This window comes from Asterias amurensis, chromosome 2 (genome assembly GCF_032118995.1).
Source record: "Asterias amurensis chromosome 2, ASM3211899v1".
NCBI classification, from domain to species: Eukaryota; Metazoa; Echinodermata; class Asteroidea; order Forcipulatida; family Asteriidae; genus Asterias; species Asterias amurensis.
The window spans coordinates 27551896-27575291 of record NC_092649.1 but is presented as its reverse complement, the minus strand read 5'-3'; the positions used below and the strand labels follow the sequence as shown (position 1 = coordinate 27575291).

General features: G+C 39.9%; 1 protein-coding gene across 2 annotated transcripts; it reads left to right on the top strand.

The window, feature by feature from the left end:
• Positions 1-4829: 4829 nt before the first annotated feature.
• On the top strand, positions 4830-23239 carry LOC139954513 (ras-related protein Rab-7a). Of its 2 annotated transcripts, none has more exons than XM_071954345.1 (5): positions 4830-5470; positions 14283-14364; positions 17538-17664; positions 18007-18225; positions 19165-23239. In XM_071954345.1, exons 2-5 carry the CDS (start codon positions 14312-14314, stop codon positions 19381-19383), a joined length of 618 nt encoding a protein of 205 aa, XP_071810446.1. In that variant the 5' UTR covers positions 4830-5470; positions 14283-14311; the 3' UTR covers positions 19384-23239. The 2 variants fall into 2 exon arrangements, with proteins under 2 accessions (XP_071810446.1, XP_071810447.1); XM_071954346.1 differs by lacking the exon at positions 4830-5470 and adding an exon at positions 5627-5757.
• The last annotated feature ends 157 nt before the right edge of the window (positions 23240-23396 follow it).

The following is a 23396-nucleotide window of genomic DNA, read 5'->3' as shown; positions in this document are numbered from 1 at the left end:
TTTATCTTTTATTAATCACAAGAAAATGTGGTGGTGTCCCAGTGAAGCCATACGTTGAAGAAACATCTGTTCAACTATGTCCCCAGGACACTTTGTGTATAATAATGACTAAAAATGACTCCCCCTCCTGCCCCGTGCTGAGCCACCAACAGTCACGGCCAACCCTCCTCCCGACTAGGTCATCCGTCACCTTGTCTTGGTCCCAAATCGAGTTGTCTGATGGTTGAATAAATCATCCGTGGAGTTGTCCGAACCGTCGAGTTGTCTGAACCGTTGAGTTGTTCGCACGGACGAGTTGTCCGACGGACGAGTTGTCTGGTCTCCTTTCTGTCGGTCCTACAGACCAGAGTACAGTGAGTAGCCCACCTTGTCCTTGTTGAGCTGTAATTTACTAAGTAGGCCTAAGTGTAAATCATCAATGGCTCTTTTTTTTAACATCTTTAAAAAAATTAACATCGCAACGGTCTCATCACAGTCGCAATCTGCATACATTAAATTACAGCCCACCTTCAATACATGCATAATAAAAGTAAAAACGCCAAGTTAATGGTCGCTATGCGTGGTACAAGTTTGATTGCAAATTTCTTACAATTAGAAAAGTCCTATACTCCCAACATACTTCATTTTATTCCTTACATTTATGGAATTTGAAACATGACAGGGCTTACCAAATGATGATGGATGACTTTTGTGCAGAATTGCCTGTCCAAAAAAGGCGTGTACAAAAATTACATTAACGTGCCTGGAGTCAGGACATTTCATACCTTTGCCACTTTTGTACCCTGGACACTTCATACTTCATACTTTTTCAAGGTACGAAGTGACGAAGTGACTTTGGACACTTCGTACCTTGGACACTCATACCTTCTTTACAAGACACTTTGTACCTTCTCACGAGACACTTCCTACCTTGGTACTTCATTTGGATTTCTGCATCGCTTATGACTATTTTGTGCTTTGTGACAGGATGATTATGAAGTAAAAGCAAATCAAACCAATTATTACTATTTTGTTGGGACCAAGGAGCCATTTTGACGATTGCATGATTGTTTGCATTTAAAATATCTGTAAAAGATATGGGTGGAAGATGATGTCTGTGGCGGTAATTGACCTCCATTCTTATTCAATATATTAAATTCACATTAAAAAGGACAGAAAGGACATTCACATAAGAATTCAAACACAAATTTTAATTGTTAAATATTATTAATAAATACCTTGGACGGTTTCAAGTCTCTGATTGGTCAAAACCCGGTCACGTGTGAGAGTGTTAACGGTGGTATAAAGACCGGCTTTGGAAAATAGCGAAAAAGTGGCCACTAAATCAGCATACATTGTGTAAACCTTGCGCGTTGCACTGTTATCGCACGCTTATTTATATCCTGGTTAGTTTCATTGCAACTTCGCGCACTTACGCGTACACGCGCTGAAAATGTATCAATTTTGAGTGCGCGCCTGTAACATGTGCGCGCGTATAAACTGACGCCGAGCTCATGCGCGCGTTTTAATGCACAAGGAACAGCTATCGTCCAATCATTTGCCTCCTTTGACCCCAGTGAAGGCGCTGAACAGATCATTATTTAAAAGAGTCACTGGTCTCAAAGATCAGTAATGTGGTTAACGCACTAAAGAGATGGGAACGATCAAAAGTTCAAATATGGCCCCTGAACATGTCTGGAAGTACCGCCGAGAGAAAAGTCACAAAATTTTGACAATTTTAGCCATTTAATTCGCTAAAAAAGGTATTTATTAATGGGAATAACAGTGTTCGTACCCGGTCTTCACTGCGTGGTAATGACCTTGGTTCAAGGTTTTAGCCAGGATTTGGTAAAAGGGTGTCCAAATTTGCTGGAAATTTTAAAACTGGGTGTCCAAATTGTTCACCTACAATAAATTTACATGTAAATGACAGATGAAACAGGGTGTCCAAATTAAAAACAGGGTGTCCAAAAGACACCCAGACACCCCTCTGGCTAACACTATGCCTTGGTTGGTGGCTGGCTCGGTCCGTTAACAGCGCCAGCCACCAAACCCGGTCATTACCACGCAGTGAAGACCGGGTACTCGCACTGTTATTCCCTAATTAATTTGTATCTCAACGAACATTACCTTATTGAGGAGCCCACATTTTTATAAATGTACAAAGTGACTCAGCTGATGGTCACTTCATACCCAACCAAGAGTACGAAGTGACCAATTTGGTTACGGTACGAAGTGTCCCGAAGTTACGGAGTGTCCAGGGTACGAAGTGGCTAAGGTACGAAGTGTCTGACATCCACGATTCTTTGCCTGTTGATCATGAGAAGTCGGGGCCCGTGCCTGGGGTTTCCGTTTAAAAAAAAATTCACGATAATTCGTCATGTATCGGACAATATATCGCCAGTAAAAATTTTCGCTATCGTCCAGGGTTAGTATGAATCTGAAACTGTAAAACCAAGTTTACCAGTAGCTAAAACAAGGATAAGATTATGAAACAGGTTTTAACAATTTTGTATGGCCTCTTTTGTGGATTTTAAATGTATTAATGGAGGTGATGATTGTAAGTGGTGGTACCAACTACCAACCCAAGTGAGTTGAAAGCCAGATGAGGGCAAGTAGTTTGACCTGTATTTTCTGTGTGTCCGACCATAATCCGACATTTCCCGACAAAGTGGTGATTTCTGGCCAAGGGAATGTCCCCTAAAGCTTCGCACTCACGAGTGGCCACGGCAACACTCAGTTCGTAAATAATAAAGTTAGCATAATAACCATGGGATCGAGGTGATGGATTTATTAACATCTTTCTAATGGCAGCGCTTTAAGAAACATTAGGCTGACGTCATATATATTCACACAGCACATAAACATTTCAAGAACGGCACTGCCTAAAGAGAGACCATCATGTCTAGATGTGAAGACGTAGATACAAAGTGTATGGGTTAAGGCCTAAGTGGGTTGCGCTCAAACAAATCTTGAATTACCTGTCAGATTATTAGAAATTCTTTGGAAAAGACGCAAAGGTGGTTTTAAAATAACGTATCCTGGAATATTGTACAGTCTTTGAAAAAAAGAATATTTTGATGATTTCAAAACCAACATCCATATCGGCATTGTTGTTTTCAACATCCTAATCAATCAATCAATCAATCAATCAAACGTAATTTGTATAGCGCCTAAATCAAAAGTTTGCTCAAAGGCGCTGAGGCACAGAAGAAATAAAAAGTCATTGATGGTAGGCCTCCTGAAACAAGTGGGCTTTCAGAAGTGCCTTGAATGTGTTGAGTGATGTTGTGTGTTGAGCTACGTCTGTGCACGATCTAGCGAAGGAGATCGAGTTGATGGACGCCTTAAATGATGCTGGGATTATCGACTGGTATCAGAGACGTACATGAGGCAATACATCATTGATGTCCAGACTTTTAAGTAAATCAAATAATACAAGTAAATAATTATCTGCGTCACTTCTCCACTCCACGGCCCCCACACAAAACTGAAAAACTAACAAAAGAAAACCCCACACATCGTTGGTGTTTGCATGGAGGAAGGAAGGGTGCCCCACAAAGTATATTACGTGCCTGTGTATTTTTTTTGTCAAAAAAGCAAGTATTTTGATACCACAATATTGTGCAAAACATTGATCACCACCGACCTGCAGGGTCAGCAGACAGGGGGACACTAGCCTCAAAATACTGGTCCAATCCACCCATCCTTGGCCCTCGCACCTTTGATACAAAATTATTTCATTTTTTGTTTTTGTTTGGTTTTTTTTTTAAGGAGAAAAAACGATCCGCAACGATCTGCATCATGAAACCTACTGATCTAATGCTTCTGAAGTTGTAGATAGCCCTACGCCTTGATTTAGAAAAGGGGGGAAATCACACGTTTTGGGTAAAAATCAAATGATTTTTGAGAGGGAACTTTCTCAAAAGCGGAAGAATGCTATATCAAAGGTGATGGGGCCAAAGGACCAGTTTAGGGGGCTAGGGAAAAACAAGACATTCACGGCAGGTATCTCCAATAAAATTTGTGTTTTCCCTCCTGACTCGGCATTCATCCATAATCAAGACAGCGTAACTCTGCTTTATTCAAATACACACAAGAATGTTCACTCATTCAGGCTTATTCGATTGAAAACTATTTTTTTTGTCACCAAAGCGAAATCAAAATGGCCGGTGTCAAATGCAATTGTGTCCGCCATGCAATACTGTCCGCTCCGGACACTTTTGCATATGCAATCGTGACCGGGGCTATGCAAAAATCATCCGGCGGACATGTACATGGATGACTGCACATTGAATCAATGTATATGCAGTATGCATATTCATGTATTGCAGCGAATACCCAACGGCCGAATATTTCCCATGTCATTCGCAACATGCACTTAGATTGTAGAAAAAATGGCGAACGTGTTTCGTCGACCAAGGGCGTTTAATGTACTGCATGCAAGGACGGTTTTGCACGGGCGGAAACAACTGCATATGCAAATGTATCCGGCCGGACACAATTGCATTTTGCAACAGCGTCCGGGCGGACACGATTGCATATGCAAAACCGTCCGGCGAACGTTATTGCATATGCAATAATGTCCCCCGGATAGTATTGCATAGGGGACATAATTGCATGCGACACCGGCGGTCTGTTGTATTGATCACTGCACTTAAGAATAACTGTAACAAAATTACGGTCAAAAAAAAAAAAATCCCATTGACGGCAGTGGCAATTTCATAGTGCAGACAAATAAAATACTGCCTGGCGTGCCTAGTTTTATCCGCAAACCTCGAAGTGTGACGTCAGATGTTCAGGCTTTGCGTGCTCTTTCATTCTGGGGGGGGGGGAATAAAAAAAATCCTGGATCGATCCGCCCCTGATGTTGAATATTCAACAAAACCATTACAAACGGGCCCTGCATGCCTAGTGGCTTGCAAGCCAATACAATTGGTCAACGGGGGTAATACTATAATAATTCAGTGTAGCCTATAATGCGAGCATAAAGTGTGCGCAATAAGTAAATTTTACGCTTTGATCATCACCGTGTAAACTTTTTGTGTCATCAATCGAATCAATATTTACTTCTTCCTACTAAAACTAGAAAGACAAATAGATCAGCTCTTAACTACGATAACAACAACAACAGATTTTCAGAAAATGTTTAATGATTGCAAATGGACGGTCTTTTTCTATTGCGACACTACTTTTGTAGTGGCGTCGTCAGAGAAAAGTTTGTCAATAACGTAATCACGCAAAATCTCACGTGAAAGTAGCTTACGATGACGTCGGGTTCGCTCGCTGGTGCACGCTAGCCCCGTCGATGTTTAACAGTGCGCTAGTGTAGTACCAGCTGAATGAAATGGTCCCGTGACCTGTATTCCTTTTTAACGTATGCAGTATTTATTCCGACTAAACATCAGCAGAGGAGGCGTGGAAAGAAGAGAAAAGTGTGCAATTATCAAAGAAAAGTGGTTGATATTAAACAATTCTTGGTAATTATAAGGTAGGCATGGTTTTCATTGGCTTTATTCATGACTGTGACAATCAGACAACCTTATTTAGATTGTTTGTAAGTCATTTTAGCGTAGTCGGAAGTGGGTATGTTACGTATGGATCATTCAGTGTTGTGTTGTAGGTGGTGTCACGGGTATTCGGTGTCACACTCATTCCTCATACAGACAAAGTGTGACGGACAATGCAGTGTCACGGTGCCGTCTGGTCCGAGGGGGAGAATGGGCTTGGTGCTGGCATGGAGGTAGAATTGGTGCTGGGTACAAACTCTTCCCTCACGTGAGTCACATGCCCACTTCATCTATCTATTCTATTTCTAATCTAACTGACTAAGTCTAAACACTGTTTCTGTCGAATATCGAATGTCGGACAACTCGTCCATCGGACAACTCGTCACTTCGGACAACTCGACGGTTCAGACAACTCGACGGTTCGGACAACTCAACTTTTTGAGACAGCTTGACGGTTAGTTGCAATAACGTAACCCTCCTCCCGACGGCCGCCCAGGCCGGAGGGTTACGAGTCTGTTTCGAGCGGAAACGGTTGATCTGGTCCAACACGTACAATTTTGACAGCTAGTCACCAGATTTGCCCCATTTTTACCACTTTCAAAAATCATGACACAAATTCTGAGGGTACGAACTTAATCCGCAATGTCTAATGCAGCCTGCCATAATCCTCAAAACAAAACACCATTGAGGAAATATTTCGAAGAAAAATGGACAAAAACTTACCAGAACCGGAGCGAAATTCACAGGTTCAAATGTCGAACCTGCGTGGGGCGGAGCTTCGGCTCTACGTGTGTGACGTGTAGTTCAACAGTACATGTACCTGTACATGTTCACATACATACTTGGTGTACAGTACTGTACGTACAATCATGTACAGTGCATTATTACCGCATGTACATGTGTGCACAGTTGCCGGGCTACACAATGCACCCTACGCATTGCCACAAACTACACGTTTTGTTTTGAGTATTATGGCAGGTTGCATTAGACATTGCGGATTAAGTTCGTACCCTCAGAATTTGTGTCATGATTTTTGAAAGTGGTAAAAATGGGGCAAATCTGGTGACTAGCTGTCAAAATTGTACGTGTTGGACCAGATCAACCGTTTCCGCTCAAAACAGACTCGTAACCCTCCGGCCTGGCGGGCGTCGGGAGGAGGGTTACGTTATCGCAACTACTTGACGGTTGGCCAAGACAAGTCGACGGTTGAGCGGTTGACCTCCGTAACTGTGTCATGTTTACACAAATTTTCCTGTATTATTAATCCTGCGATTCTATAGTTTATCACTGTATTTATAAAATTTATCTTTTATTAATCACAAGAAAATGTGGTGGTGTCCCAGTGAAGCCATACGTTGAAGAAACATCTGTTCAACTATGTCCCCAGGACACTTTGTGTATAATAATGACTAAAAATGACTCCCCCTCCTGCCCCGTGCTGAGCCACCAACAGTCACGGCCAACCCTCCTCCCGACTAGGTCATCCGTCACCTTGTCTTGGTCCCAAATCGAGTTGTCTGATGGTTGAATAAATCATCCGTGGAGTTGTCCGAACCGTCGAGTTGTCTGAACCGTTGAGTTGTTCGCACGGACGAGTTGTCCGACGGACGAGTTGTCTGGTCTCCTTTCTGTCGGTCCTACAGACCAGAGTACAGTGAGTAGCCCACCTTGTCCTTGTTGAGCTGTAATTTACTAAGTAGGCCTAAGTGTAAATCATCAATGGCTCTTTTTTTTAACATCTTTAAAAAAATTAACATCGCAACGGTCTCATCACAGTCGCAATCTGCATACATTAAATTACAGCCCACCTTCAATACATGCATAATAAAAGTAAAAACGCCAAGTTAATGGTCGCTATGCGTGGTACAAGTTTGATTGCAAATTTCTTACAATTAGAAAAGTCCTATACTCCCAACATACTTCATTTTATTCCTTACATTTATGGAATTTGAAACATGACAGGGCTTACCAAATGATGATGGATGACTTTTGTGCAGAATTGCCTGTCCAAAAAAGGCGTGTACAAAAATTACATTAACGTGCCTGGAGTCAGGACATTTCATACCTTTGCCACTTTTGTACCCTGGACACTTCATACTTCATACTTTTTCAAGGTACGAAGTGACGAAGTGACTTTGGACACTTCGTACCTTGGACACTCATACCTTCTTTACAAGACACTTTGTACCTTCTCACGAGACACTTCCTACCTTGGTACTTCATTTGGATTTCTGCATCGCTTATGACTATTTTGTGCTTTGTGACAGGATGATTATGAAGTAAAAGCAAATCAAACCAATTATTACTATTTTGTTGGGACCAAGGAGCCATTTTGACGATTGCATGATTGTTTGCATTTAAAATATCTGTAAAAGATATGGGTGGAAGATGATGTCTGTGGCGGTAATTGACCTCCATTCTTATTCAATATATTAAATTCACATTAAAAAGGACAGAAAGGACATTCACATAAGAATTCAAACACAAATTTTAATTGTTAAATATTATTAATAAATACCTTGGACGGTTTCAAGTCTCTGATTGGTCAAAACCCGGTCACGTGTGAGAGTGTTAACGGTGGTATAAAGACCGGCTTTGGAAAATAGCGAAAAAGTGGCCACTAAATCAGCATACATTGTGTAAACCTTGCGCGTTGCACTGTTATCGCACGCTTATTTATATCCTGGTTAGTTTCATTGCAACTTCGCGCACTTACGCGTACACGCGCTGAAAATGTATCAATTTTGAGTGCGCGCCTGTAACATGTGCGCGCGTATAAACTGACGCCGAGCTCATGCGCGCGTTTTAATGCACAAGGAACAGCTATCGTCCAATCATTTGCCTCCTTTGACCCCAGTGAAGGCGCTGAACAGATCATTATTTAAAAGAGTCACTGGTCTCAAAGATCAGTAATGTGGTTAACGCACTAAAGAGATGGGAACGATCAAAAGTTCAAATATGGCCCCTGAACATGTCTGGAAGTACCGCCGAGAGAAAAGTCACAAAATTTTGACAATTTTAGCCATTTAATTCGCTAAAAAAGGTATTTATTAATGGGAATAACAGTGTTCGTACCCGGTCTTCACTGCGTGGTAATGACCTTGGTTCAAGGTTTTAGCCAGGATTTGGTAAAAGGGTGTCCAAATTTGCTGGAAATTTTAAAACTGGGTGTCCAAATTGTTCACCTACAATAAATTTACATGTAAATGACAGATGAAACAGGGTGTCCAAATTAAAAACAGGGTGTCCAAAAGACACCCAGACACCCCTCTGGCTAACACTATGCCTTGGTTGGTGGCTGGCTCGGTCCGTTAACAGCGCCAGCCACCAAACCCGGTCATTACCACGCAGTGAAGACCGGGTACTCGCACTGTTATTCCCTAATTAATTTGTATCTCAACGAACATTACCTTATTGAGGAGCCCACATTTTTATAAATGTACAAAGTGACTCAGCTGATGGTCACTTCATACCCAACCAAGAGTACGAAGTGACCAATTTGGTTACGGTACGAAGTGTCCCGAAGTTACGGAGTGTCCAGGGTACGAAGTGGCTAAGGTACGAAGTGTCTGACATCCACGATTCTTTGCCTGTTGATCATGAGAAGTCGGGGCCCGTGCCTGGGGTTTCCGTTTAAAAAAAAATTCACGATAATTCGTCATGTATCGGACAATATATCGCCAGTAAAAATTTTCGCTATCGTCCAGGGTTAGTATGAATCTGAAACTGTAAAACCAAGTTTACCAGTAGCTAAAACAAGGATAAGATTATGAAACAGGTTTTAACAATTTTGTATGGCCTCTTTTGTGGATTTTAAATGTATTAATGGAGGTGATGATTGTAAGTGGTGGTACCAACTACCAACCCAAGTGAGTTGAAAGCCAGATGAGGGCAAGTAGTTTGACCTGTATTTTCTGTGTGTCCGACCATAATCCGACATTTCCCGACAAAGTGGTGATTTCTGGCCAAGGGAATGTCCCCTAAAGCTTCGCACTCACGAGTGGCCACGGCAACACTCAGTTCGTAAATAATAAAGTTAGCATAATAACCATGGGATCGAGGTGATGGATTTATTAACATCTTTCTAATGGCAGCGCTTTAAGAAACATTAGGCTGACGTCATATATATTCACACAGCACATAAACATTTCAAGAACGGCACTGCCTAAAGAGAGACCATCATGTCTAGATGTGAAGACGTAGATACAAAGTGTATGGGTTAAGGCCTAAGTGGGTTGCGCTCAAACAAATCTTGAATTACCTGTCAGATTATTAGAAATTCTTTGGAAAAGACGCAAAGGTGGTTTTAAAATAACGTATCCTGGAATATTGTACAGTCTTTGAAAAAAAGAATATTTTGATGATTTCAAAACCAACATCCATATCGGCATTGTTGTTTTCAACATCCTAATCAATCAATCAATCAATCAATCAAACGTAATTTGTATAGCGCCTAAATCAAAAGTTTGCTCAAAGGCGCTGAGGCACAGAAGAAATAAAAAGTCATTGATGGTAGGCCTCCTGAAACAAGTGGGCTTTCAGAAGTGCCTTGAATGTGTTGAGTGATGTTGTGTCCCTGATGTGATTGGGAAGTTTATTCCAGAGTTTGGGTCCATATACCGAGAAGGCTCTATCGACAAAAGTGATGTGACTTGTTCTTGGAACTACATAGTATGGTGAACAGGAGCTGTTTGACCGAAGGAGTCTCCGTTCAGCACCAACTTGCAGAATGTCTATGATGTAATGAGGGACTTGTTGATGTAAGGCCTTGAACATGAGAACGATGACCTTGAAGTCGATCCTTTGTTGGATTGGGAGCCAGTGAAGTGTGATGAGTTCCGGGGTGATAGAGTCGAACTTGCGTTTCTTTGTGATGAGTCTGGCAGCTGTTCGTTGCACGTTATTTAGCCTCCTTTTGAGTTTTTGGTTGATTCCAATTAGAAGACTGTTGCAATAATCGTCCAGGCTTAATAACGCGTGATGTTTTTTTGAACAAATCCAGGCGTAGGGCTATCTACAACTGCAGAAGCATTTGATCGGTAGTTTCATGATGCAGATCGTTGCAGATCAATCTTTTTTATTTAAAGGCAAAAGAATTTGATATCAAATGTACTGGGGCCAAGGATATGGAGTGGATTGGAAGAATTTATGGGGCTATCCTTTTAAAATATGTAAACTTGTCAAGTAAATCAATTTGAAATAAATCAATTCTTAGTGTTGGTGTTTCTGATCAGCAGAATGTACATGAAGTTAGCATTCATGTACACTTCAAAACTGAAACTTTCCATAGTAGGCCTAATGTGTACATTGTTGTAGCAGACATGTTTGATTTTTATAACTCAACTTGCCTCATCACATGTATACATACATGTATGTTGTAAGTGGCATTTTGAGTTTGCTGCTGCACCAAGAATTGTAACACATTGACTGTCACCATTCCAGTACATTGGTGTAGATTTGAGTACATTAGCAAACAGTACATGCACCATTTTGCTGACACAGCTAGTGCTTAAAGCATGTAAAGGAGGCACGTGGTGACTGGAGCAGTTAAAGTCTGAAACTTTCCTAATACTAAATGTCCATAACAAAAGTTGTCAGAAATGTGTGCATGAAAATTGTCCCCATTGTAATACATTGAACTTGTTTTTTTTTCATAGCTACTTTTAGATCAAGCTTTGTCCAGATACATGCAAATGAGGACACAAACAACCTTCTACCCCCTTCCCTACCACCAAAAAACCCTCACTGAACACACAAACAAACAAACAAACAGACTAAAGTTTGTTTATTCAATTCAATTCAATTCAAAAATGGTTTATTAAAACATGTATCGCAGTTAAAAACTGAATTGCACATGTAGAAGTTAACAAAGAAAAGGACATCAAATAAGAAATTATTATTATACACATTGAACTCTACAGGATGGGAAAAATAGAACCCCAAAACCAGTGATGCATAGTGATACACAAAAACACATGTACAGTATACTGTAGTGTACTGTACCATAAGTGATGCCAAGGTCGAATCATCCCATTGTCATGATTGTGGGGACCTGTACATGATTGTACATCAACTGTATATCAATGTTACGTTTAGCCCTATATAGGACTCTTTCTCTGTACACAGGAACAGAGTCCTAACTATTGAGGCCCTTTTCTGGGGCGGAAAAATTTCACAGCTTCATAACTTAAATCTTACCTGCAACAAGCCACTAATTTCAACAGATTCACATTCCATGGCGGCATACATTTTTCTGCGGTGGGTTTTGGTCCTCATATTTTCCTCACAAATCCATCATTTTCGGGAAATAATGCAGCTTCCAACGCTAAAAAATTCCTGTTTCAATCGTTTTCTCACAGTGTTGTCTGTTGTCGTGCGTACGCGTAGACATTCGCGTGCAAGGCGCATGATGCAAGCTCAGACGCATGAAAAATTCTTGGTCACTGTATCTTGACTGCACAGCGTTAACAACACAATTCAAAATTTGCGCGTCGTGCGTCTTGCGCACACACAGCAGACTGTGAGAGTACGAACAAAAATGGGAATTCCTTAACATTGGGAGCTGCATTAATTCATGAAAATGACGGATTTGTGAAGAATATATGACGATCAAAACCCACCGCAGAAAAATATATGCTACCATTGAATGTGAATCTGTTGAAATTAGTGCTTTCTTGCAGGTAAGATTTGAGTTATGAAGCTGTAAAAATTTTCCGCCCCAGAAATGTACCCTGATGTCCAGGACGTCACTGTAGTACAAAACGAAAGTGTAAGGCCGCCAGGGCTATGTTACGTTGTACATTTACGTTCTTGACACACATGTACACTGATGTGCAGATTATGTTAGCTTTACCATTGATCTGACTCCAAACACTGCAACAACAGTAATTAATAGTTGTGATCTTTTTCCCACTTGGTTGTTTGTGTAACCGTACATTACTGCAGTTCAAAGTACTCAATTTAATTCTTACCAATATGTATGGCAGGAAGCAGTTATGAGGACAGTACCCTTTGCAGTTGCTATTGCTATTTATCAAAGTGATGAAACTCACGTTTTATTTACAGTAAAACTGTAAATAAAATTTAAAAAACCAGTTGATCGTCTCCGCCCGCATCCTGTTTGGGGGCCACATCTTTTTTTACTAATTTGTATTTTGTGATTTTTGTAAAAAAATATTAAAAAAAATCCATCTCTTCAAAAGAACTGGCCCAGGTGCTTTTCCCAAATCTAACGTGATGCTTTCGAACACGTGTAACAGTCTGTTTCATAAAACAATAAAAGTGGTAGGCAACCAGCAAACCTTTTTAGTGTAATCCGACCCTGTTAATGTGTTAACACAGGTCCTCATGCAACAAATTATAAAATAAGTTTGCGACGGGTTCAAACTGAAGAATAGGTGGCCTGTTTGATTTTAAATACTAAGGGGCCATTTAGAAAAATCTGGATGATCAACTGGTATTTTTTTTTACTTTGGCCTTACATGTTGAACACAACTTTTTGTCTATTTGACTGGTTTAAAGTGTTTGAGAAATTTCGATATTTATTCACAGTACAAAATTGATTGATATTGAAGTGTATAATCACAGGGCGACTATGATACATGTATTGTATAATGTACATTTACATGCCTGATACTTCACAGAGGCAATGAAGGCACTTGCCCTGATGCCCCTGGTTCATTCACATGGTGTCCTTTGAGATAGTCTAGTCAAAATGTAAAATTCCATCTTAGCCGTGGTGTCCTTAACCTTTTCCCAAAGGGCCTTGCCCTTACAGAAATGAAGTATCAGGCCTGCATTATACAGGGTTTGTCCTGAACTTTTTGAGTTACTGGCTAGGACGACCAGGTTAGCTTGGCATTTTACTAGTCCATCACATTCTTCAATGTTCCACATTTCAATAGGGTAACCCTTTTCAAACTGATTTAGCCAGTTCGATCTCTCAGAGTGAATCTTGACTGGTCATCAGGTGCTTTATCTGGCATTACACAAGCAGACCACAGTAATGGGAGAACGCTGATCTCTTACATTGTAGTATGTCCTCCTTTTTAACCAATTTATGTTTGTCTTAAAATTGTTGTTTGTTTTATTCTGGAAGAGCCCTGACTATTATTCTTTAAATCTGTCATTCTTGTTCAACGAAAGAATCTTTTAACAATATGCTTTCTAAAGCATCAAGGTTAACATGTGACTGCCTGGCTTGTATGTATTGTCATGTGGAGGTACTTCATGTTGAATGCATTCAGAAGTCATTGTGTATCTGATGTCAAGGTTTAGGGAAACGCTTCATCAAACATGTTGACACATGCACCCTGTTGACTCTGGGTATGTTCAGACAGCGTACTAAGTTAGACTCGAACCGGTTTAACTTTCGAGGTGGTTGTATTGTAGAAAGTTGTTCCTCTTGCGTTCAGACAGCACTAGTTAAACCCATTGCGGTTCATCTTTGGTTTTAAGAGGTTAAAGCAAACGCGACCCTGTTACTCTAACATCCCGTTTATTGTCCTATTCATTGGTCACTGTGTGTTTACGTAATGATACGGAGGTCAATGGGTTGTCTGTTGTGAGTTAAACCGGATGTTTTTATTTTAGGTCGGATTCAACATTCGAGAAAGCTGTATCTGAAAACCTAGTTTCCATTGATTATAGTTTTAAGAACATGCGTTTATGGAGAAAAATGGTTTTGTATGGCGAATCTGCAGCAGTGCAGTGTGCAAAGGTCTTTTGTTCAACAACTCAGCATTCAGAAACTCACATATTTTAACTGTACCCTCTTCTTTTTTGTCCGTTCAGGTTGAAGGAATTCTTCTAAAAAGAACAAAATGACTTCAAGGAAGAAGGTTCTATTGAAGGTCATTATCCTAGGAGACAGCGGGTAAGAAGACGACACGATCAATTTATTATACTAATATCGGTTGGATATATAAGTGCATTGTTGCAGAATATAATTACAAGGTATTAATCTGGACTGGCAGTGAAGTGGAATTCAGAGTAATTCATATAATATTTTGTGGCAATGCGTGAGCATTTGTTCATTCAATTTTTGTTTTATATGACTCACATAATGTTTTTGCCATTTTAAATTTTTTCTAATGAATACAAGTTGGACACGTACACTTTTCCACCCCACACTGTGACAATAAGTCATTTGCAAGTTAGATTTGAATAATGTACAATGACTTGCTTCTAAGTCACAATGTACCACTTACATTTGAATTATTCATGACCCATTGACCTCTGTCACCCTTACGAAAACACATGGTGACCAATACATAGGACAAGTATCTCTGAATTAACCGAATGTTAGAGTAAGAGGGTCGCGTCTGATTTGACCTCTTAAAACAAGATAACTGTATCTGGTTTAAAGCCATTGGACCCTTTTGGTAAACAGTATTGTTCAAGGCTCACACTCCATGTATCACAACTTCTATATAAAATAACAAACCTGTGAAAATTTAGGCTCAATCGGTCATCGGAGTCTGGAGAAAATAACAAGCAAACCCACCCTTGTATCCACGCGTTTCGCCGTGTCATGACATGTGTTTAAAATAAATCCGTAATTCTCGCTAACGAGAATTGATATTGTTTTACTGTTTTCTCAAAAAGTAAAGCATTTCATGGAATAATATTTCAAGAGAAGTCTTTCACCACTACCTTCTGTAAACCCTGTTAGTTATTTGTAAATCTGTGAACTTTTATTTTTTTGTCTGTACCGAAAGGGTCCAATGGCTTTAACTCGTAGCTGTCTGAACGCAAGGGGAACAAATTTTTCCCACCACCCCGTAAAATCAGTTTAGGTCTACCTCCATGGTCTTAGTATGCTGTCTGAATATACATGTTCCCATAGAGGAGCGGCCTCCTTCTCGTGTCTCTACAGTATCAAAATACACTGTATTCTGAGTTTCAAATGTAAAAATATTGTTTATCCATGTATTGCAAGTATATCAGTATTCAAAGTCACTAACTGCACTTACTCCAAGGTAGTTTGATCCCTGTCTCTATGGTTTTGGAAAATTTTTTGGATTTTGCACTCAGTTGCACAAACATGTAGTATGGTGTGTAAAGCAGCATGTTTTTTTTTTTAAAGATAGTATCAGTTGATCAGAAGGCAGTGTGAAAACACCAACACCTGAAACGACACGTACGTCTGACAATCTTGCTTTATGCGCATCTAGAAACTGAATCTGAGTGTATCAAGCCTGGTGTTGATTCTTTTATTGGACTAACATTTGTTCAGTATGAGATTTCCCTAATGTAGGGGGAAAACGCATCAATTGTTACAATGATGGAATGAATTGAGGTTATGTATTTGTGAAAATTACCGATATACATTATGTCACAAAAGAACACTTGGGGTGTTTGTGTGAGGGAAATAGAAGTACAAATCAGCCAACCAATTTTATGCTAACTGACTGATTTTTCCTTTAGCAGCTGATTATGAAAATTTAAACTGATTTAAACATTTGGTCTCCTGTCGTTGATGAAGTGATGCTTATTCCACGACAATCTCATTCACATTTACAGTGATCTGAGCATTAAATATCTGCTTGATTGCGATGGTTCTGTCGCGGCGCAAACAAAACTTGGGTCGATCTGAGGGCGGCTGTAGGCAATATCAGCAAAGAAATCATTTGAAGTAGGGTACTCAGTTTGAACCACCAGCAACTGTTTAAAAGGAAGGCATTCAACTGAAGATAAGAATTGTTTCTATTATAAACAGTGTTGACACATCTTGACTTTTTGTGATTGTGGTCATGTAACACACAATTCTGCGGCAATAGTATTCAAATTATAATTCCATTCAATTTTTTCAATTCAAAGTACATTTATTTTCATACTCTCATAAAAGAATAACAACAGTTACATGTATTACGGAGTAAAGCAAAACATATCTTTAAGTAACGAGCGGAACAATTAAACATTTTCAAACAAGGCAAAGCCGTGTGAATTGAACAGTTCATCTTTCAACCAACTTAAAATTGTATGGTTTTTGAATTATGTTGTTATAAGCACACAGTACCAGATTGCACATCATGTACCCCTGGCACTCATGAGGGTGCTTTGTACTGCTTTGTTTAACGGCAGTGGACACTATTGGTAATTACTCAAAATAATTATCATCTTTAAACCTTTCTTGATTACGAGTAATGGGGAGAGGTTGATAGTATAAAACATTGTGAGAAACAGCTCCCTCTACAGTGACATAGTTTTCGAGAATGAAGTAATTTTCCACGAATTTGATTTCGAGACCTCAAGTTTAGAATTTGAGGTCTCGAAATCAAGCATCAGAAAGCAACCAACTTCGTGTGACAAGGGTTTTTCTTCTTTCATTTTTATCTCGCAACTTCGACGACCGATTGAGCTGAAAATTTCACAGGTTTGTTATTTTATGCATACATGTGTATGTTGAGATACACCAACTGTGAAGACTAGTCTTTGACAATTACCAATAGTGTCCACTGTCTTTAACGCACAGTGACAGAACTGCATGGTGAATACAGAGTTTGCCTGTAACTTTTTTAGTAACTAGCCAGCCAGGACCAGTTATAGCTTTCATTTGTAACTACTTAAAATGAAATCCAGTGATTTTTAGTCAGCCGGATCACTTTGATTGAATTTTGATTGGTTCTCATGTTTTTTTTCAAGGATTTATGTACTTTTTGTATTACAAAACACAATGTCCCCGGATTTACATTAAACTTACACCGTTTGAAGATAATAATTAAAAAAAGCTCACCTTAAAATATTACTCGCTGAGGGACTGTAGTTTTTGAGAAATGAGAAAAACAACAATTATTATTATTATTTAAAACAATGTCACAAAAATAATTTTTGTCCTAGTTTTAGCTTGTAATACTGGGTATATGATATTTAATTAAATAAATAATTTTCATCTCACTGTTTTTGTGTGACTTTCAAGAACTTCTCTTTAAAAGTATCTTCAGGCCTACAGAACATTCCAATGTACTTTTGAGGATTCCTTAGTTTTATTAATAGAAAGACATTATACTATTTACAATAACAACTGTATGCTGTGATTGTTTTTAGTGTTGGCAAAACTTCGCTTATGAACCAGTATGTCAACAAGAAGTTTAGCAACCAGTACAAGGCCACTATTGGTGCAGACTTCCTCACAAAAGAAGTCATGGTAGAGGATAGACTCGTCACAATGCAGGTAAGTTGAATCGGGTCAAAGGTCATATATGCTAATCCTAAAGGCCGGTTTATAGTTGGTTGCGCGATGGTCGGGCGATGGAAATCTTGACGTGCGATCACAGAAGACACAGTTTTTGTGCCTCAGCGAGGTAAACTGTGTCGCGCGTCAAGATTTCCATCACACGACCATCGTGGGACCGACTATAAACTGGCCTTAACGCTCCCCAATCTATCAAAATCCTATTCAAGAAAATAGTGTGGCTGTAGGATATGCAAGGAATGAGAAATTGAAGACATTTAGATGGATCTCCGCACATCTTTACTCAAATCTTGCACTCTATTTTTTTGGTGCCCCTTCCAGATATGGGACACAGCCGGCCAGGAAAGATTCCAGAGCCTTGGTGTCGCGTTTTACCGTGGCGCTGACTGCTGCGTACTGGTCTTTGATGTAACCAATCAGAACTCCTTCAAGTCGCTGGACAGCTGGCGTGACGAGTTCTTGATCCAGGCCAGTCCAAGGGATCCTGAGAATTTCCCTTTTGTTGTACTAGGCAACAAGATTGACATGGAGAGTAGACAAGTAAGTGTTCTTATAAGAATATTAAAATGATAGTAACACTCGGTGCACGAGTGTTGCATTTCTGGGGGCACAACTGTGAACAGGACTGTGTACATATGTGCACCACGCAGATGCATACCATATGGTATCATTTTGCAGGCTGGCATAGTTGATCTATCATTCCAAAACCACAGTGGATGATACTTATAATATAATGGTCGGGCAGTAGAAGGGTTAACCCTGTAGTGCAAAAGCGGTAGCTAGCGACCACCCCAAGCATGTCAAATTTGACTTATATAAGCTGTCATAACTTAAAAACTACAACCTCCAAATATACTGTTGAGCTTTTGATTGGTGTGATGTCCACAGGGGTGGGGGGGGTTATAGAATTTTTTTTGAGAAAAATATGGTTGGAAATGTTCTTTTCTTGATTTTTAAATAATTTATCTGTACACCAAAGGGTTAACGCTCTCAATATTAAATTCTGTTGACATGAACAACAGCTGGTGCCCAGCCGTCGATTTCACAAAACTCTTCCTAACTTAAGACTAATCTTAGGACTTAGGACGAGTCCCAACCCTGCACTGTAGCATGCAGACCTTAAGATTAATCCTAAGTTAAGACGAGTTACTCGTCCTAACTCGAGATAAGACGAGTCCTAACTCTTTGTGCAATTGACGGTAGGACGGTTGACCACTCATGTGTGAAGCACACATTCTCACACTACAGAAAAGCTTGCTTTCAAAGGTTGAAACTCAATCTTTCTGGTGTGTTGTGGCCAAGAGGTCTAGTTCACCAGACCAAAGCTCTGGTGTTGTCAGCAGCAGAGTGTGGGTTTGAATCCCGGTCATGACACTTGTGCCTTGAGCAAGGCACTTCACCATAATTGCTTCCTTAATACCTGGGGAGGTAGCTGGGCCCCAAAGGGTTATAATTAAATCGTCACTTCTTTCCTCTCAGGTTTCAACCAAACGGGCACAGAACTGGTGCAGCAGCAAGAACAGCATCCCTTACTTCGAGACGAGCGCCAAGGAATCCATTAACGTCGAGCAGGCCTTCCAGACAATAGCCAAGAACGCCCTCGCACAAGAACCCGAGACAGACATGTACAATGATTTCCCCAGTCAGATAAAACTCACCGACGACAACAAACAGGATAAGTCGGGCTGCTCGTGTTGAGGCTCTTAGAAAGTACCCCCCCCCCCCTTTCTAGATTCCGCAGAGCACCCTTTGCACCTAGGCTCTTGCACAGGTGTTAGGGTGGTGTATAATTGACTCATCCGGGGACTTGGAGAGGCTTTGGCTTTTTTTTTAATGGAAAGACCTAACATCTGGTGTGGAATTCCAAATTTCGAAGTCTGCCACATTGGTCCAGGTACTTAAGTTGATATCATGATTTTAGAATCTTTAACCCAAACTCTGTAATCAGTTTTCCCAAATATACAAAATGCTCCCCTCAAAAGTGACTTGACACCAAAATGTCTGTACTTGAATGGTATTGGTGCCTGGCCTCATGCTTAGATGGAGAGGGGGGGGGGGCGTTCGGGTGTTTAGAACCACTCAATCCATCAAATGAAGGGTTTTTCGGTTGTTTGGGTTAAATGAAAAACAAAACAAAAAACGAGACAATAAGAATGCATGTGCCATTTGAATTGTTGTGATAAAGCTCTTGCCATGATATAAACTTTTGCCTGGACGACATTCTTCTGTCAAAAAAAAAATGAAAAAAATGAAAGAAGGACAGGACTAAATTGCAAAGCCTTTGACTTTCCCTGTTTGTGACTCTGTGATTTTTCTTTTTTGTACTCTGCATTGAACCAGACTCAAAATCTGTAAATTTTAACCCTTTAAAGGGTGAATGATTTTAAATTCTTTGCGCTTGCTGCACCATTGAGCGAGACCTAGGACTCCAAACCAACCCCAATAGAAACAATCTTACCCCAACTAGCGGTTATCAATGCAACGAGCCATCACACCTGTGGAGTAAGGTAACGAGGTAGTGCAAAATCAAGCAACCTGTTACTAGGGGTAAATGGGATAACCGCATTCTTCCCTGGAAAACTCCAGGATTACACAAGATAGAACCCAACTCAACAGCTATCGCATATCTTGTACAATTAATTACATGCGATAGCTCAGTGCATGGCCACAAATTTATCAGAGGGTGACTTTTTCAAATGTGGACTCCAATCTGGTTCTGGCTCACACAATCTCTCCCTGGAGATTTCCCATTTGTGACTGAAGGAAATTCTCTTTGCTTATAAGCGAATTCTCAAGACTAAGCTCACAGATTTAGGCCATTTTGAGGGGGCCTCAGTGCCCCTGCTAGGTGCCTCTATGCCCCTGCAAGGTGCCTCTTTGCTCTGCAAGTTGCTTCCATTGCCCTGCAAGGTGCCTCTATGCCCTTGCAAGGTGCCTTCAGCATGCCCCTTGGTCATTACCTTGGGGCCCGTCCAAATGTACCAAGGACTGCCGAGCCCTTCACAACAACTGCATATCAGTCATGTAGTCTGCCCACAAAAAAAGAGCCCAGAACGGGCGATTGGAAGAGGCTCAAGGTTTTACAATCCAAGGTATCGGTCATTGGTGCATCAAACATATCGCCTCAATCTTCAAATGAATGTTTTTCCATTTTAAAACCATGCTGACTATGGTTTGTGTTCACCAATTGTAAATCAGTCACAGCAGTGTACAAATATTGACGGCTAAAAAGAAAATGTAGCATTTTGAACGTTGTATTTGATTTGTGTTTATTCCCTCCCCCATTGACTGTTTAGTTTTGTCCTGGACAGCATACGTTGGCATAGATCAGTGTTGTAGGTTTTCAGGAATGAGTTTAGTGTCGGTCCTGCTATCAAACTTCCGGGTCGTGATTGAAAACTGAAGGTAAATATTTGCACATTTATCAAAATCATTGTTAAAAGATTATTGCTATGTGTGTGTGTGTTTTTATTATCAAAAAGACACCTCCGTTCCTGTGGCAGTAGCAGATGTTTTTTTTTTTTCATTTAAATTTTTTATTTAAGAGATAAGAACCATTCAATTAGAAGTTGTAATTTACCTTTTACATAAAGTAGACATGATTTACAATATGGGAATTACCAATTTGTACATAACATGTTAAATCCATGTAAAACGATAAGAACGGCCCTGTATTAACTTTGCGCGTGCCAACAACTAAAAGTGAAACTGTCTGCGCTGGTTGAGTTTTTAAAATTTCTAATGCCATATGCATTCATGATGTTTATGTCAGGTAGGTATTGAAATCTCTATTATTTGTGTAGCTACTCGTAACTTATAATTCAGTTTATGTTCCACTAGTGTAAAAGATATGTTAAAATAATTAGGCAATGCACTTAAAAGTGAACTACTAAAAACAAACTGTTTACATTGTAGAAATGCTTCAGCAACTATGTGTGTGGTCTAATTGGCAAAATATTACCTGGGACCCAACAAAACCAAGCTGATGGCCAAACAAATATTTGAGTTTTATTTCTTGAAACTGCATGTAAACTCCCTTTTAATTTTGTCCCATGCTGTATCGGTCTTCAATTAGTCACCATAATCCTAATGTAATTAAGTAACTGACTTTCTGTGTACTATTATTGCTTATCATATATTTGCTTAATGTTAAATAGTTTTGATTTATTTGGCAACAAGGCAGCGAGGGAATTACACATTTTTAAGTTTTAAATATGGGACCTCAAGAAATGTTATAAATAAATATGTCGGAATCTTGTATAGCGCACATATCCACCCATAAATCTATAGCAAAAATACACCCTTTTAAGACAGGATTTTGAAGTTTATGAGTTATGCGACCCATGCATAACTATGTAGCACCTTGAAGTGTCTACAAGGTGCTGCGGATCGTTCAGCAGCCATTGCCAAAAGCACCTCGGCAAACCCCCATCTCTCAGGGGTAAGTGCAACCGGGTTCTTTTACTTGCATTACACCGAGCAGGGGAACTTCAGCTTCATGTCCCATCAAATTTAGAAGGGCGAAGAAGGACGAGCTTTGAGTACAGTGTCCTTACCTGCTATGTACTTGACTTGAACATCTATCAATTTTGGATTAAAAAAACAACAGAAAAACAAAAAGTCTAACAAAACTTGTCTAAAGACCATTTTGCTAGTTAATGCAACAAACATGATGTTTATGATGTCTGATGGTTCCATTGTTTTGATGATTTCCGTGTACAGGGAAGAAAAGGAAGAGAAAAAACAGAAAAAGATCCGAGCATGTGAATAAAAAGTTGTTACCAAACTTTGGGCTTTTTCCAAACTCGGCTCCTGGGGTCGATTTAAAATGAGCTAGGATTAGTCCTAACTTAGGACTAAAGACTATTCTTATCTCTTTGTGAAACCTAAAGGCTCAAACCGTCGATTTCACCAAACTCTTCCTGACTTAGGCTTAACCTGTGGACGTGAGGCTAGTTACATTGAACCCATCCTTTAGAACAAACTACTTGTCCTGACTCGAGATAGGATTAATCCCAGGGTTTCATGAAGTTGGCTGCTGGCTTCATTGAAGCACACTGGAAAATACCAACTTCTACACAATTGGTGAAAGAGCCCAAGCAGAAGCTCAAGCCCAAGATTAGGTTTTGAGAAGGCACCATGACTGTTTTAGAAACGACTCGTCAAAAGTGTCAAGTTTTAAATCCTTCAGGATGATCTCAATAAACCCAGGAGGACTTGATAAAATACTATACGTGTGGCTGCCTTGATCTATTAACATTTCCACTCTGGATCTACCCCTGTAATTAACATTATGGTTTTTAATCATTTTGCTTCTGTTTTAAAGAAAAGATTTTCATCAGTATTTCCAGCCGTCTCAGAATAATAAGATCTTGTAAATTATGCTGTCTGATAAAATTGAAGGAAATTACAATGTTATCAGAAGTCTCTGTGTTGAGTTTCATTACAGAATGATACTTTTGGTTACTTGTGAGAGTATTTGTGTATGTTATGAGATAAATATCAATTAATTGTAAGAAACCATGGGGAGTAAATAAACTTGGTGATTCTTAAATTTGAAGATTGTGCCTGGTTTATTTCGTAGAGGGTCTCTTTTATTTTTCTGGTGCCAGACTACTTTTTCCTTCCAGCCACCAGTAAGTTTAGGTCGTATGTGGCCACCGGCACGGTGCCACTATGACTGTTAAATCAGGGTTTCTTTACAAAGGAGC

Coding starts and splice junctions, on each gene's coding strand:
- LOC139954513 (XM_071954345.1), top strand. CDS start 14,312: ATGACTTCAAGGAAGAAGGTTCTATTGAAGGTCATTATCCTAGGAGAC. Junction 14,365..17,537: donor ATTATCCTAGGAGACAGCGG/GTAAGAAGACGA, acceptor GATTGTTTTTAG/TGTTGGCAAAACTTCGCTTA. Junction 17,665..18,006: donor ATAGACTCGTCACAATGCAG/GTAAGTTGAATC, acceptor TGCCCCTTCCAG/ATATGGGACACAGCCGGCCA.